Genomic DNA, 15,063 nt, shown 5'->3' with positions numbered 1-15,063 from the left:
GATTCAAAAACTGACCAGGTGCAATAGCTCACACCTGTAATCCAAGCACTTTGGAAGGCCGAGGTGGAAGATGACTTGAGGCCAGGAGTTTGAGACTAGCCTGGCCAACATGGTGAAACCCCGTCTCTACTAAAAAACTACAAAACTTAGCCAGGCGTGGTGGTGCGCGCCTGCAATCCCAGCTGCTCAGGAGGCAGAGGCAAGAGAATTGCTTGAACCCAGGAGGTGGAGGTTGCAGTGAGCCAAGATTGCACCACTGCACTCCAGCCTGGGCAACAGAGCAAGACTCTGTCTCAAAAACAAAATGCTTATCATGATGTATTTTATAACAGAAAACACTGAAAACAACCTAAATAACAAATGATTGCTGATTAGTTGAGTACAGTATGATACATAGAATGGAATACTACATAGCAATTTTTAAATGGTGATTTTTAAAATACTAACTGGCATTGAAAGATATTCATAAGGTATTGCTAAATTAAAAAAAGAGTTAACAAACTGTAAATATAATAAAATCCCACCTTTTTAGAAAAAAGTATAAATGTGCTTAGAAAAAGTCTGAAAGACTATGAAGCTATCTCTGAGTGTCAGAATCCCCAGATGATTTTTTGACTTTTTAATTTTTCTTCTTACTGTGGAAATTTTAGAAAATATACAAAAGAAAAGAAGATTTTTAAAAATTACTTGATATAGCACCAAGAATGAACCCTAAGGTAAACTATGGGTGCTAATGATGTGTCAATGTAGGTTCATCAGTTGTAAGGAATGTACCACTCTGGTGGGGGATATTGATAGTCGAGGAGGCTGTGCGCGTATTGGAAGAAGATGCATATGGGAACTCTCTGTACTTCCTGCTCGATTTTGCTGTAAACCTGAAACTGCTTTTAAAAATACAGTTTATTAATTAAAATAATAATCAAGTCTAGTAAAAAAAAAAAAAAAACTATCCCCAGCACTGGCACAGTATCATTTCTGCATTGTTCTATTGTTCAAAGCAGTCACAGGACCAGCCAATGTTCAAGAATTAAGAAAATAATCTCCACCTTTTAATGGAGAGTGGCAAGGTCACTTTGGATAAAATGTGGAATAAGAGCAATTATTGTGTTGTTGCAGCCATTTTTATGAACTACAATCTGCCATTTAAATATATATTTTAAAAATAACTATTAATCCAAAAAACGTAAGAGGTGAGAGAGGAGGAAAAAGAAGCACTGAAAAGGTGAGGCAAATAACACAAAGTGAGGAGATACAGAAAAGTTCAGATATGATCATCACAATTCCTGAAAATACATTAAATTTGCTTAAAAAACAAAGATTGTCAGAGTACAAAAGAAATAACTAAAGCTATATGATATTCATAAGAGACACCCTTAAAATGTGAGAACAAAGAAAAGTTCAAAGAAAATTGCAGAAAAATATACATGGCAAATTCTGCGTTAGCGACATTAACAGACTATGTAGACTTTAAGACAAAAAAATTATTAGAAAAGAAGAGGATCACTACAAAAAGAAACAGATATTTGATGGTCTCAGTACATGGAAATAACACTGTTAATATTTTCATAGTATTTTAAAGCTTCTAGTGCACAGTGAGTGAAATCAAGTGAGCATCCACATTTACAGAAAGACCTTTTAGTCATGTGTATTTCTTATTATATGTTCTACATAGAAAAATGAACAGAAGCAAATGCACCTGAATATTAACCATGATTGATTTGAGGTAGTATAATTTAATTTAATTTTTCCTTCCTTTCTACTTTCTTTATTTTTCAAGTTTTCTATGGTAAGCACACACTATTTTTATACTGAAAAAAAAACTTAGAAAAAAATAATCATCTCCCAGATTTTTTTTCAGGTTAAGTAAGAACTTTCCAGAAATCTAACAATCAAGTTGTCCAATATCTCCAGCCAACTGTTTTTTTATGACTTTGGTTTCTAAACTTGGGACAATTTAAACTACACAAGGGTGATCAATCTCTGTTATCAGTCAACAGTCATCATCTTTGTCATCAAAAAGTCCTTACTAGGCACCTTCACCTACCCGGCAGGAGAGGGGGGTGAACCTGACCCAGGATGAAAGATCACTGCACAACCATGACCAAGCCCCACTGAAGAAGAATACAGGCAAGCAGAAAGTAAAGTTAGAGCAGGAAGACAGCATCAAGTTTCATAACATGGAGCAGAACAAGAAAAAGAGGTTCAGTGAAAGTTGTAGAAACAGAAAGCAGGGGCCAAGCACAATGGCTCAGGCCTGTGATCCCAACACTCTGAAATGTTAAGGTGGGAGGATCCCTTGAGGCCAGGACTTTAAGACCCATCTAGGCAACATAGCAAGACCCTGTCTCTATTTATTTTTTATTTTTTTTATTTTTATTTTTTTATTTTTTTTCTGAGACGGAGTCTTGCTCTGCCGCCCAGGCTGGAGTGCAGTGGCCGGTTCTCAGCTCACTGCAAGCTCCGCCTCCCGGGTTTACGCCATTCTCCTGCCTCAGCCTCCCGAGTAGCTGGGACTACAGGCGCCCGCCACCTCGCCTGGCTAGTTTTTTGTATTTTTTTAGTAGAGACGGGGTTTCACCGTGTTAGCCAGGATGGTCTCGATCTCCTGACCTCGTGATCCGCCCGTCTCGGCCTCCCAAAGTGCTGGGATTACAGGCTTGAGCCACCGCGCCCGGCCGCCTATTTTTTAAATAAAAGCAATAAATAAAATAAACAGAGAGGAAGGCTTTATAAACCAGCATTCATGCTAATGATAGAGAAGGCATTTAGGAAGACAAAGACAAGATGAGATGAAAAAAAGAGAACAAGAATGGTTTGACAGAGGGCAGTCACTAAGGTTTCAGCATTTGCAATTTGAGTGGGGTTAAGTGGACGGAGGGGAAAATGTAGAGTTGGAATAGAGAAAGCCACAGAGAATAAACAGTCAGACATTACAATTCAAGAAAAATAATTCAATTATTCTGTGTCAATTAAAAACAAAATATTTTATATAAAAAAGTTTTTAAATAAAGAAGTCATAGTCATAGATGAGAGAGAAGATTTTTATATATACTGCAACTGAGTTCTGTAAGTCAATACCATTCAAATAAATCAGTGTAATAGCACAAATAGGATTTTTCTAACTTTTTACACAAATGATTCAAATAGCTTACACAAATCACTGCCCTTGTCATCTTAAAAATATGCTTTTAAAGGGCCCCCTTACAAGACCACTGACTATAAGAATAAAAGGTTTGCAATATATAAATAGAAGGCAATGGAGAGGAGAGGAGAAAAAAGGAGACGAGAAAGAGGAGAAGGAGGAAAAGGGAGATGAGGAGAGAGGAGGAGGAAGAAGAAAAGAAGAGGAAGGAGAAGAAGAAGGAAGGAGAAGAGGAGTCCATGTGATGCTGCAAATTCAAGGAAGAAAACTTGGCAGAAGAAAAGAGGAAGGCAAAGGGAAGAAAAGCAAGACAAAGCCTTTTCAGTTGCAGTATCTTTGAAGAAATAAGTTGGCCTCCTCACCTGTCTCAGAGCTGCCTTTGTAAGTGTAGCTGTGTAAGTAGTACCTCTTCCACTGACCACAACTGCCACTCAGATTATCTGCAGTTGTGACTTTCTTTTTGATGTAGACATTTGAAACCTGTTTTGCTTTCTCCCTTCATGTTTTCTTCATACACATAGTGTCTTATTGCATCCGAGACTCTCAAGGTTCTGTTTATTCTCCTCCATTGGATGACAGACCCTTTGGGGTATCTTACAGAGTCTCCCAAAGTGAATTTTGTAAATGTTACACAGCTTATATTTTAATTCACAATTCAGAACATCCCAAACATGTTCTCCATGTCTGGAGAAAAAACATTGAATGCTTTCGTGTAAGGGGAAAAAGGCACAAGATGGCAATTTTTTTCGGACATAGAATTTTCTACCATAGATTTTTCTGACATAGAGCAACTAGAGCAAATGGTGGCCTAACAATTGTAAAGAGCTTAATGGTTCATGGAACAGTTCCAGGAACATAATTTTATTTCATTCCTCAAGTCCACACTCTTCCCAACCCTTTGACAGCCCCAACTCCCAACCCTAGCTTGAAACACTTTAATGAGTTTTCATTCCTCTTGGTATAAAACAACAAATTCTTTGTCATGCCATCTAATCTCTATCTCTTACTTTGTCTTGCATCACCCTGCCCCATTGACCCCTGCACTCCAGCCACACACACCTTTTACCAGTTCTTCAAATGCTTCCCCATTTGTGTTAAATGTTCTTTTCCAATTCCCCCATTTTTCCAGTTAATTCCTACTCCCATTGTTGTCACTCCCATTGTTTCCAGCTCCCATTGTTGTCACTTCCTCAGGGAAACCTTTCCCAATCTCTCAGACAAGGTCAAATTCCTTTAAGATAGTTCTACACATCTGCCTTTCTTAGCACTGAGCCCAATTATAATTTTACATGTATTGTATGCCTATCTGTATGACTGCTGTCCCCTTCAGTAGACTGAAGTCCTATAAGGGCAGCAACTCCATGTGTATTTGTTCATCAGTGTATCCATAATAATTTCTGTGTGGAGAGAAGATATGATAGCCACATTTGAAAATATGGCAACTGAGTCTCAGAGAGTTTAAGGGATTCACTCCAGTAGTACAAATATGGGTACTAGATTCCAAGGTACTGGATTCCTGATTTCAAGGCCAGGGAATACATCATTCCAAGGAGGTACTACATGGCTCATAGTAGGTCCCTAGTATAGACTTGCTGAATGAAAAACTGAAAACAAAAATGAAAGTAAGAAGGAATGAATCATGAACTCGAATATGGTTTTCATTGTGAAGAAGACAATCTTGGCTGTGATGCTGGGCAGGTCACATCACCTTTCTAGGCCCTTGCTCCTCTGCTGAAGGTTGAACTAGGTCATCTCCATATTCTGTGATTCTGAGTTGCTGTGCTTCCAGACTCCTCTCACCTTGGGATTCTGTCTAACAGCAGGCACCTACATGTGGTGGGTGAGTTACTTAGCAGCCCAGATTTGACTTTATATTTTGGATCATTTTTAACGTGTTCAAAGAGCAATTACACTATGAAACAAGAGGCAATTGCAGGAGCAATTACATCAAAGATAACATACGGCAGCTACAGAAACAATGGAAAGTTATTGCAGGGTGTTAAGCACAGCAGATGGAAAAGCTTTGCTATAACCTTGACAGTTGACCGAAGGACTTCCAGATATGTGCTATAATTGTATGTAAGGAAGCAAAGAACATCTGGCCAAAAGAATAGTATTTTTGAATTTTCTGTTCCAATTATTAAATGATTCAAAAACTGACCAGGTGCAATAGCTCACACCTGTAATCCAAGCACTTTGGAAGGCCGAGGTGGAAGATGACTTGAGGCCAGGAGTTTGAGATCGGTCTGGGCAACAAGCAAGACCCCATTTCTACAAAAAATTTAAAAAAAATTAGCTAGGTGTGGTGGTGAGCGCCTGTAGTCCCAGTTACTAAGCAGGCTGAGGGAGGAGGATCACTTGAGCCCAGGAATTTGAGGCTGTAGTGAGCTGTGATCATGCCATTTCTCTCCAGCCTAGGCAACAGAGCAAGAGCCTGTCTCAGGGAAAAAAAAAAAAAGGTTCAAAAACTACTAAAAGGGAATTGTAAATGGTCTTGGTCCTTCAGCCAAGAGTTAAATAGAAACTGTAAGGGCGACTCTATCCCCTTGTCCCAACAAATTTGGGATACTCAGTGTAACTAGCAGAGATGTATGCTCTTATCCTGCCCTTCTTGTAACTGAATGCTCCACTAAAGTGCTCTAGAATCTGGACCTGTCTTACCTTTCCAGTCCACCTCTTGCCCACGCCCTGACCTCACCCACACTCTGGCCTCATGAGTCTCTGTTTTTCATGACCCTGTGAGAAATCCCATGACTCCTTGAAGGTCCAGTTCAAATGTCATTTTCTCTTGGAAGCCTTTCACGGTGCTCTCAGGAAAAACTCAGGGCTACCTCCTCCAAACTCCCACAGAATTATTTATGCCCATGTGATAGTGCTGTTGGTCATCTGATTCATGTTATGGTTACTTGTCTATCTATTTATCTCTGTCTCCTGCCCCAGTCACCCCACCGGCTTGTGAGACCCTTATAGATAGAAACCATGCCTTATTCATCATAACATACTCCACTCACACAGTTACACGCCTGACATTTAGAAAGTGTGCTGAGTTAAATAAATGCTAAGGGGCAACTAATCAAGAGATAAATTCATTGTAATAGAAGAATAAGTCCTATTATGTCAGCCCATATAGCAAATTTTATTAGGGAGCTTTTAGTGACTTCACTTTTAACACAAAAGAGGAATTCAAATGCTAAGAATTGCAAGCATTCTAATAATGGAATTATTGAGAAGAGGTAGAAGATGTTTTCTATTCCTTTTTAGCTAAAATGATTACACTTTTTTCTGTGTTAGGCACAGAACTAGAGTTGTGTATGCATTATCTCATTTAATCCTCAGACAACCCTATGGGGTATTAATATTCCCATTTTCGAATAGGATAGTTAAGGTCTAAGTGGATTAAGTTACTTTCTCCAGGCCACAGATTTAGTAAGTGGCAGAGGGCTGGGATTTGAAGCCAAGTTAACCTTACCTTAAGACCTGAACTTTTTATTACCATGTTGTTCTCCACCTACTTTTAGGGCCAACTCTGGTGTGTGAACTATGAATCATAGTTTTTAATGTTTTTCTTCACCACTTTTTTGTCACTTTTACTGCGAGTTTTATTCACATAGCATCTTTCACTTAGATATTTTATAATTCCATTTGGCAGATCCTTTATCATCTTTCTAATCATTATTATCAACATTTTAAATACTTACTTTATCCCACAGTATGCTCAAAAATACTTAGGGATGAGAAACAGGAAGAAAATCACAGAACTTGTCTAAAGTCACATTGCTAATAAGGACAAGAGCCCAGAGCGAACCCAAACCACTTGACTCTAGCACCCAGCTCTATCTGATACTTCCCTAGGGCATGTCTGCATCATTTGCAAGTCCATAGGTCAAAGAGTCTGGAACTATGCTACCCACCCAGTCAATTCCTGAGTCAGGCCAGTTGCAGTAACCAAAATCACATATGAATGCAAATGCCTTATTTTCAAGAAAACAAAATCCGTGTGCTTTCCTAAATGCTGTCACTCCCAGAAAATGGGGCTAAAAGCTGGCCCCAGCTGTAATTTTCCCTCACTTGCTTCCTTTAGGTGTTCTCAGTTCTATTTTATCCCTATTTGGCATTGTCCTACATTGGACTTAATCCTTTTAGGGAAACACAGGTAAATAATCTCAAAAACATAATCACTTTCCTGGTTGGTGAGATTGTTTTTTCATTTTATTAGGAGAGAACTGTTTACTGGAAGCTCCACATGTGAGATCTTGATGACATAATAAGCATTAATGTTTATTGAGTTTTTATATCATATGTGAGATGCTGTGCCAAGCTCTTCACCAAGATCCCTCATTTATCATCCTTGTATTAAATCTGTTTTGCAAGTGCAGAACTAAGCCCTGAGAGGCTGAGAACCCTGTACAAGGCCCATGGCTGGACCCCAGTTGTGTCTGACTCCAGAGCCTGGACTCTTAACCACACAACTTATTCTCAGTGTGTGCTGGTACTATTCTGGTCTCTTTTCCCCTCTCTTTAATTAAGAAAATCTACCCAGACAGAATTATTTTTAAAAAGGAAATAGAGTACCTGATAAGGCCCAAGTCATCTCCATTCAAATCTACCATTTTCAAGACTACCATTTCCTTGTCTGTATTTGAAGAATACCTAGTCAGTAAAACAGAAAAGCACAGTCAGTTCTGTGTTAGAGCCTGACCCTCATGTAAGATGAACAGTAGCAGCTGACACAAAAACAAAAATGCCTCTCAGTAAGTGAGATGTCTTGACAAACAGTGGTTCTGTGAACTGCATCCAGTACCTCATTTCTCAGCTAAGGAAAGGGTATGTAAGTGTGATCAAAGTTTGGGGGACTAGGGTCAAGTAACTGGAGCTGAAATACACATACTTTTATATAATATACACATACTTTTATATAATATACAATATTATATAACATATATGTATTTCTTACAAAAGAGATTTGTCTTTGAAATTTCCACTCATATCAATTTTTAATGAAATCTCTTTAAAAGAGCAGGGAATTTGCAAATTCAAAAGCATTCAAGACCTGCAATTTAAGTGTTCTTTTATGTCCTCTCAAGGGAAATCAGATTACATTTTCTAAAAATCATTTCCTTTGAAAGCCATTGAAAAATATGCAGAAAAATTTCAAGTGGTCAAGTTAAAATGTCAAGTGGTCAAGTTAAAACTGTGATATTATTTTACAGTGTTACAGTAACCAAGCACTTCTCTTCTGTCACAAACCTGGTTCACCACTTAAAAAAAGACAAAAAGGCAAAATGCTCTCCCTTAGTTTTTCCATTCAAATATGTGGGTTTATTTCTTACTCTTCTGTCCGCATTCTTTATCCTTTTATTTTCTCTGACTAGCCACACTCTTGTGGACTAAGATGATTTATTCTGGATAACACATGATAAAAGAGCTATTCATTAATTTAATAAATATGCATTGTGCACATTTTTATCTCCATTTACTCATGAAGAAGCTGAGTGACAATAAAGTAAGATAAGTAAATCACTAAAGGTCACATAATTAGAAAGCAATAACACTAAGCTGAGGCCACAGTTTTTCCTGATTTCAAAGCCCAGAGTACTTCAAACATCCACACTGGCTCCCATAATCAACAGAGTGGAAAGATTCCTGAATAAACTGGTGTTTGTTTCTACATCACATTTTGTTTCTACTTGTCTTAGATTATAAAGATGTTTCTAAGACACTGTAGCTATAATACTCTCTTAGGACCTCACCATATTCATCAAGTAACAGCCCTGTACTTAGATTTTGTTGCTGTTCCCTAAAGGGAACGAAACGACATCATTTTGAAGATTTCTCCTCACCTTGCTCTCTCTGACTGCGGATTTTGAAGGTAAGAATAGGGACTTCTGTTGATCTGCACACCATCCACATTTCCTTTATTGATGAAGATTTTACCTGGTTTCATATTTGTGTGTGCTATGTCAATGCTCTGAAGGTTAAAAAAGAGGGAGCTGTTATAAGCTTAGAAATCCTGGTGGGGATAATGACTTAGTCAATACAAACAGAAGAGCCCTGTAAACAATTTCCTTTGTCTCTAATGTGTCCACATTGTGGGATAAAAGCTGGAGAACCACATTGCTGTTGCCATTCTGGAGGTAAACAGAAATGGCTTTCAAGGAAATAAAGGAAATGCCATGTTGTGTGGAAGCACAGTACTGATTAATGCCCGAGCTCACAAAAAGCCTCATCTGCTGGTCTCTCCGGACTGCTAAATGAAGCTCAATTTGTCACTTCAGATAGCCAAAATGGGAGACTTGACTCCTACAACACTAATACAAGTTTTGCTAACATGTGTTTCCACCTCCCTACCCTTGCCATTCTACTACCAAGGCAGAGTTGTTCAAACTTTTTTGACTGTGAACTACAGTGAGACATACATTTTTCATCATAGCTTAATACACATCAACATATGCATCCCAAAACAAAAGTTCACAAAGCAAACTATACCCTGACTGTGTGTTATACATTATATCTTACAATCTATTTTTTAGCATTTTTTTGTAATGTATTTTGCAACCCATAAAATTGATTTCATAAGCCTTTAATACATTGCAAGCCTCGGTTTGCAAAACATCATTGTAAAGCAATTTCTGCCTATGCTAGTTGGATCCCTGAATTTTGGGGATGACACTGTAAGAAAAAAATAGAGAATAAGCCTAGAATACAATAAAATGAAGCAAAACATTAGCAAGGATCCTATGCAAGAAAATAATAAGCTGGAAGACAGAAAAGAGAAGAGTATCAGCTCAAACCAGAAACAGGAGAGGAGTTTAAGGGTATTTGTCAGGAGCACCACGGAGGTCTGTATCTGTAGTAGAGAACTTGAAAAACTGGGATGTGTATTTATAAGTTGGATTCTCTTTGTACTTTGGGAAATATTTTAAAATCTTAGAATTATTTGTAATTACTTTTAGCTCCCTCATGGGTTTCTCTTTGTGTGACTTTGTGCAAAGAACAGACTATGTAGTGCCCTCTACAAAGAACCCCAAACCAAAATGTTTTGTCTATTTAAATAACTACATTGGGCTTACTCCCATAGAAGCCTTCTTTTCCAATCATCCGTGCCTCAGCCCTAACAGCCCATAGCTCAGAATCAGAAGCTAAGAGAGAGTCAGGGAGGAGAAAGAATGGTACATGCTAATACTATGCTCAGACTCAAATCCTACAGGGACTCTTCATATCACATCCAATCACTCCTAAAATACTTATAAGCAATGGTAAAGAACAGCTGCCTCTGGGGCTCTTTGCCTACCTTCAAGATACCTGTGACCATGTGCTGAAAAGTTCGATTGCTAAATCCTTCACTGGCAACTACAAACACAGTATACTGGAAATATCCTGCAGGACCTGAATGAGTGTGAGTGCCACTCAGGATGACATTGTCTCTTCTGTACAGGGAGCCATATTTACTCTGCAGTCTGTTCAGGACCTTCAAGAAAAAAAGTAATTGAACTAAGAAGAGGGATAACATAGGAGCTCAACATGAGAAAAGGCTTTGATGAGTTAAATCACTGATCTATACTAATTACATCTGTATTAATCCATTCTCATGCTGCTAATAAAGACATACCTAAGACTAGGTAATTTGTGAGGAAGAGAGGTTTAATTGACTCACAGTTCAGCATGACTGGGGAGGCCTCAGAAAACTTATAATCATGGCAGAAGGGGAAGCAAACATGTCCTTCTTCACATGATGGCAGGAAGGAGAAGTGCAGAGTGACAGAGGGGAAAGCCCCTTATAAAATCATCTGTTCTTGTGAGAACTCACTGTCATGAGAACAGCAGCATGGAGGTACCCACCCCCATGATTCAATTACCTCTCATGGGGTCCCTCCCAGGACACATGGGGATTATGGGAACTAAAACTCAAGATGTGATTTGGGTGGGGATACAGCCAAACTATATTAACATCCCTTTCTTTTTTTTTTTTTTTTTTTGAGATGGAGTCTCACTCTGTCGCCCAGGCTGGAGTGCAGTGGCTGGATCTCAGCTCACTGCAAGCTCCGCCTCCCGGGTTTACGCCATTCTCCTGCCTCAGCCTCCCCAGTAGCTGGGACTAGAGATGCCCGTCACCTCGCCCGGCTAGTTTTTTGTATTTTTTAGTGGAGACGGGGTTTCACCGTGTTAGCCAGGATGGTCTCGATCTCCCGACCTCGTGATCCGCCCACCTCGGCCTCCCAAAGTGCTGGGATTACAGGTGTGAGCCACCGCGCCTGGCCAACATCCCTTTCAAATGGCCCCTCACTCTATGTTTGAGGATATTATCATAGGAATAACAATGAAATAATAATAACAATACTTAACATTTTATGGATTCTTGCTATGAGCAAACACAATGCTAGGTATGTTATATATAGTATGTATTTAAAAATCTTTATTATAATTTCAAGAGCTACACAGGTATTGTTAAGCCCATTTTTAGCTGAGAACATTGAATTATACAAAAGTTAAATAATTTGCCTGTTGATCTAATAAGTAGCAGAGCCAGACTCCAGAACCACATCTAACTAGAGAACCAGTACTCTTATTCATTCATCATTCAACAGCTGCTCTAAGCAAAAGAATATATGAGGTTCCTGTCTTGAAGATATTTTTATTCTAATGAAAGACAAAGACAGTAAGCAAGCAAATAAATATTAAATATTATATCATAGAGTGATAAATGCTATGAAGAAAAATATTATTGCATAAGGAAAAAGAAACTAGTGGGTGTTGGTGAGGAAAGATCTTCTAAAGAGGGGCACTCTTTTAGCAGAGGCTTAGATGAAGAAAGCAAGCTGGCTGTGCAATATCTGGTGGAAAAGCAACTCAGGCATAGTGAGCAGAAACTGCAAAGGTTTTTAAGCTACTCTACTACCTCATTTCCCAGATGAAGAATTCAGTACACCTTGAACGAACTCTTAGACTTGTTGGTCTAGGGGAAGCCATCCCCTATGATGCAAGGACACCCTAATAATCCTGTGGAGAGACCTAAGAGGATAGGAAGCATCCTGTCAGCACTAACTTGCTAGCCATCTGAGTGAGCAACCTTAGAAGTAATTTCTTCAGCCTTGGTCAAGCCATCAAACAACTACAGCCCTAGCCAGCATCTGAGTGCCACATCATGACACAGAAGTGATGATATATGACTTGTTCTAAAACAAGTCAGAATCGTCTAACCAAGCCACTCTGGGAATCCTGACACACAGAAACCTTGAACAACATGTATTATTGCTGTTTTAAGCCACTAAGTTTTTAGACGATTTGTTGTACAGCAATAAACAACTAATACAAAGAAACTCAGCAAATGTTTAGTGAATAAGTCAATCAATGAACATCCAAATGCAAGACTAATGTCTTCATATGGTGCAGATACATCAAGAAAACACCAGAGAGAATACTGGTGATGTTGCTGAGTACCTGTTGCTGATTATGCTTTAATAAGCTGCAATCTAAAGTTTGGTATCATTGCGACTTTTTGTGAAAGATAATTTTAAAATGATCCAGCAGTTTGTAACACAAAGGATAAATGCTTGAAGGGATGGATACCCCATTTTCCACGATGTGATTATTAGGCATTGAATGCCTGTATCAAAGCATCTCATGTACCCCATAAATATATGTACCACATACACACAAACATTAATTAAAGAAAAAGAAAGATCCAGCAGAAGTGTCAAACCCAAAGCAATTGTTAGCAATGTTTACCTCGAGGATGGCATAGACACTCTGATGAAATGTCTCTCCGGAACATGCAATAAAATTAAAAGCCCTCATTTGTATTCGCCAAATTCTGTGGTGTAAAAACTCCTCATCAGGATCAATTTCAAGCTACCCAAAGCTTAACAGCCAGCTCACAATGTTCCTGAATATTTACAAATTGGCTCTCATGAACTTGTGCAAGCCAGTTCCAGTCACTGCTGGTAAGTGGGGAGTAGCGGCTTCTGTGCTATGTACTTAATATACATGAAGATAACCATTCAACCTCTTCTATTGCAGGTGAAGATCTACGCCATTCTCATTCCAGTCATAACCATCTTGCCTCATTAACCTCTCCATGTCCCAAAGACTGATTGTTTGGTTACCATGTCCACATAAGCAATCCTATGATGCAAGACAAATACCAAATGGAAGTATAATCTAACTAGATTAACATCCTTTTATATTCCTTCTGTTTAATCCTAACTCCAGCCCCAATCCCTCATCACTCTCATGTATTATTCCATACTGTAACCACCACACTCATGAAGAAGAAAAGTCTGTAAAGAGAAGAGAAAATGATCAATGAAGTGACACCATGAAAGCTGAACTAAAGTCAGAAGCTGATGTTCTTAACAATTTACGGCTAAGACAGGAAGGTAGTAGAGAAAAAGAGCCACAAGTCAACTTTAAAGCTCCTTAACCCCATCCTATTTATTCCTAAAGAACTGTGACATTAGGGCTTTAGAATTAAATGCGTTTCTTCATGTCTACTCAAGAATCAAGCCCTTAAAAACACAGAAGTTGGCCGGGCGCGGTGGCTCAAGCCTGTAATCCCAGCACTTTGGGAGGCCGAGACGGGCGGATCACAAGGTCAGGAGTTCGAGACCATCCTGGCTAACACGGTGAAACCCCGTCTCTACTAAAAAATACAAAAACTAGCCAGGCGAGGTGGCGGGCGCCTGTAGTCCCAGCTACTCGGGAGGCTGAGGCAGGAGAATGGCGTAAACCCAGGAGGCGGAGCTTGCAGTGAGCTGAGATCTGGCCACTGCACTCCAGCCCAGGCGACAGAACCAGACTCTGTCTCAAAAAAAAAAAAAAAAAAAAAAAAAACACAGAAATTATGAATCTTGAATTTTAAAACAAAAAAGACTACAAACAGTACACATGAATTTTATTTTAAACTACAATCTCTGATATGAAGTCAGACATATGGGACTTCTAGGGGGGAAAAAAAGAAAAACGTAAAACCTAATTATATATATAACAATGCCAGGAAGATAGCCATTGAAAATAACATGTTTCCCAGTTCGTGAAAGGAAGGCATTTTAACATAGGACAAAGCAGCTACATTTATGTCTACAGCTCACTTCTGTCTTCAGTTTCTATTCCATTTCCTATCGCTGACACTCTTGGGAGCATGACATAGAAAAACCTAGAAAGTCCTTCTGTTTTCCTGTCCTGCCCCACTGCACAGAGATCTTCCATAATCTTCATTCTGTGCTGGAAATTTCATCTATCTTAAAGCTGAGACTGAGAACTTGCATAGAAGTAGGTGTTATAAATAATCTTAATAGCACTTATTTAGCTACATTTATTTCTCACACCTTCCCTTGGATTAATTTGGGAAAACTAAGTGGGTTCATTTAACGGCCTTCCCACTGGGTCTCAGATTGCACGAGGATGTAAAAATAGGAAGAGACAGATAAATGGTGCCCACTATTGACTTGATAGCATCTACAAACACATTAAACTCCTCCCCACTCTACCTGCCAAAGTCTACCTTTTGGTTCTTTCCTTTCTGCTAATGACCATACTATTTCCCAATTAGAACCATCTCATTTTTCAGAAAAGCAGTATAGTATAGTAGAAATGAGCATGAATTCTGACACCAAGATGCTTAAGTTTGAATCCTAGCTCTGATAGTTCCTAGCTGTGCAACCTTGGATAAGTTACTCAATCCTCTGCAAACTTGGTTTCTCAATCTGTCAAATGACATAATAATAATAGCTCCCTCATAGAGTTGTTTGGAGGATTAAGTTAAATTAAATTAAATACATTAATCCACACAAGGCACTGACAAGAGTTTCAGACTCAGCATGAATATTATGTTAAGTATTGGCTTTTATGTCTATTCATGTCCAAATCTCACTCACATTTAACTTTTTTCTTTCTTTCTTTCCTTCTTTATTTCTTTTTTTTTT

General features: G+C 38.8%; 1 protein-coding gene across 1 annotated transcript in view; it reads right to left on the bottom strand.

Moving 5' to 3' along the window:
* The window catches only part of ASAH2 (N-acylsphingosine amidohydrolase (non-lysosomal ceramidase) 2), a 72,365-nt gene that overhangs the window by 47,289 nt on the left and 10,013 nt on the right, over nt 1–15,063 (bottom strand). Inside the window, 3 exon segments of the mRNA XM_011938756.1 lie at nt 7,715–7,792; nt 8,983–9,110; nt 10,434–10,610. Coding sequence (XP_011794146.1) covers nt 7,715–7,792; nt 8,983–9,110; nt 10,434–10,610 — 383 coding nt within the window.

This window comes from Colobus angolensis, unplaced genomic scaffold, assembly GCF_000951035.1.
Source record: "Colobus angolensis palliatus isolate OR3802 unplaced genomic scaffold, Cang.pa_1.0 Scaffold177, whole genome shotgun sequence".
Taxonomy (NCBI): Eukaryota; Metazoa; Chordata; class Mammalia; order Primates; family Cercopithecidae; genus Colobus; species Colobus angolensis.
Note: the sequence above shows the minus strand (reverse complement) of the source record. Positions and strands in the feature narration are given on the sequence as shown.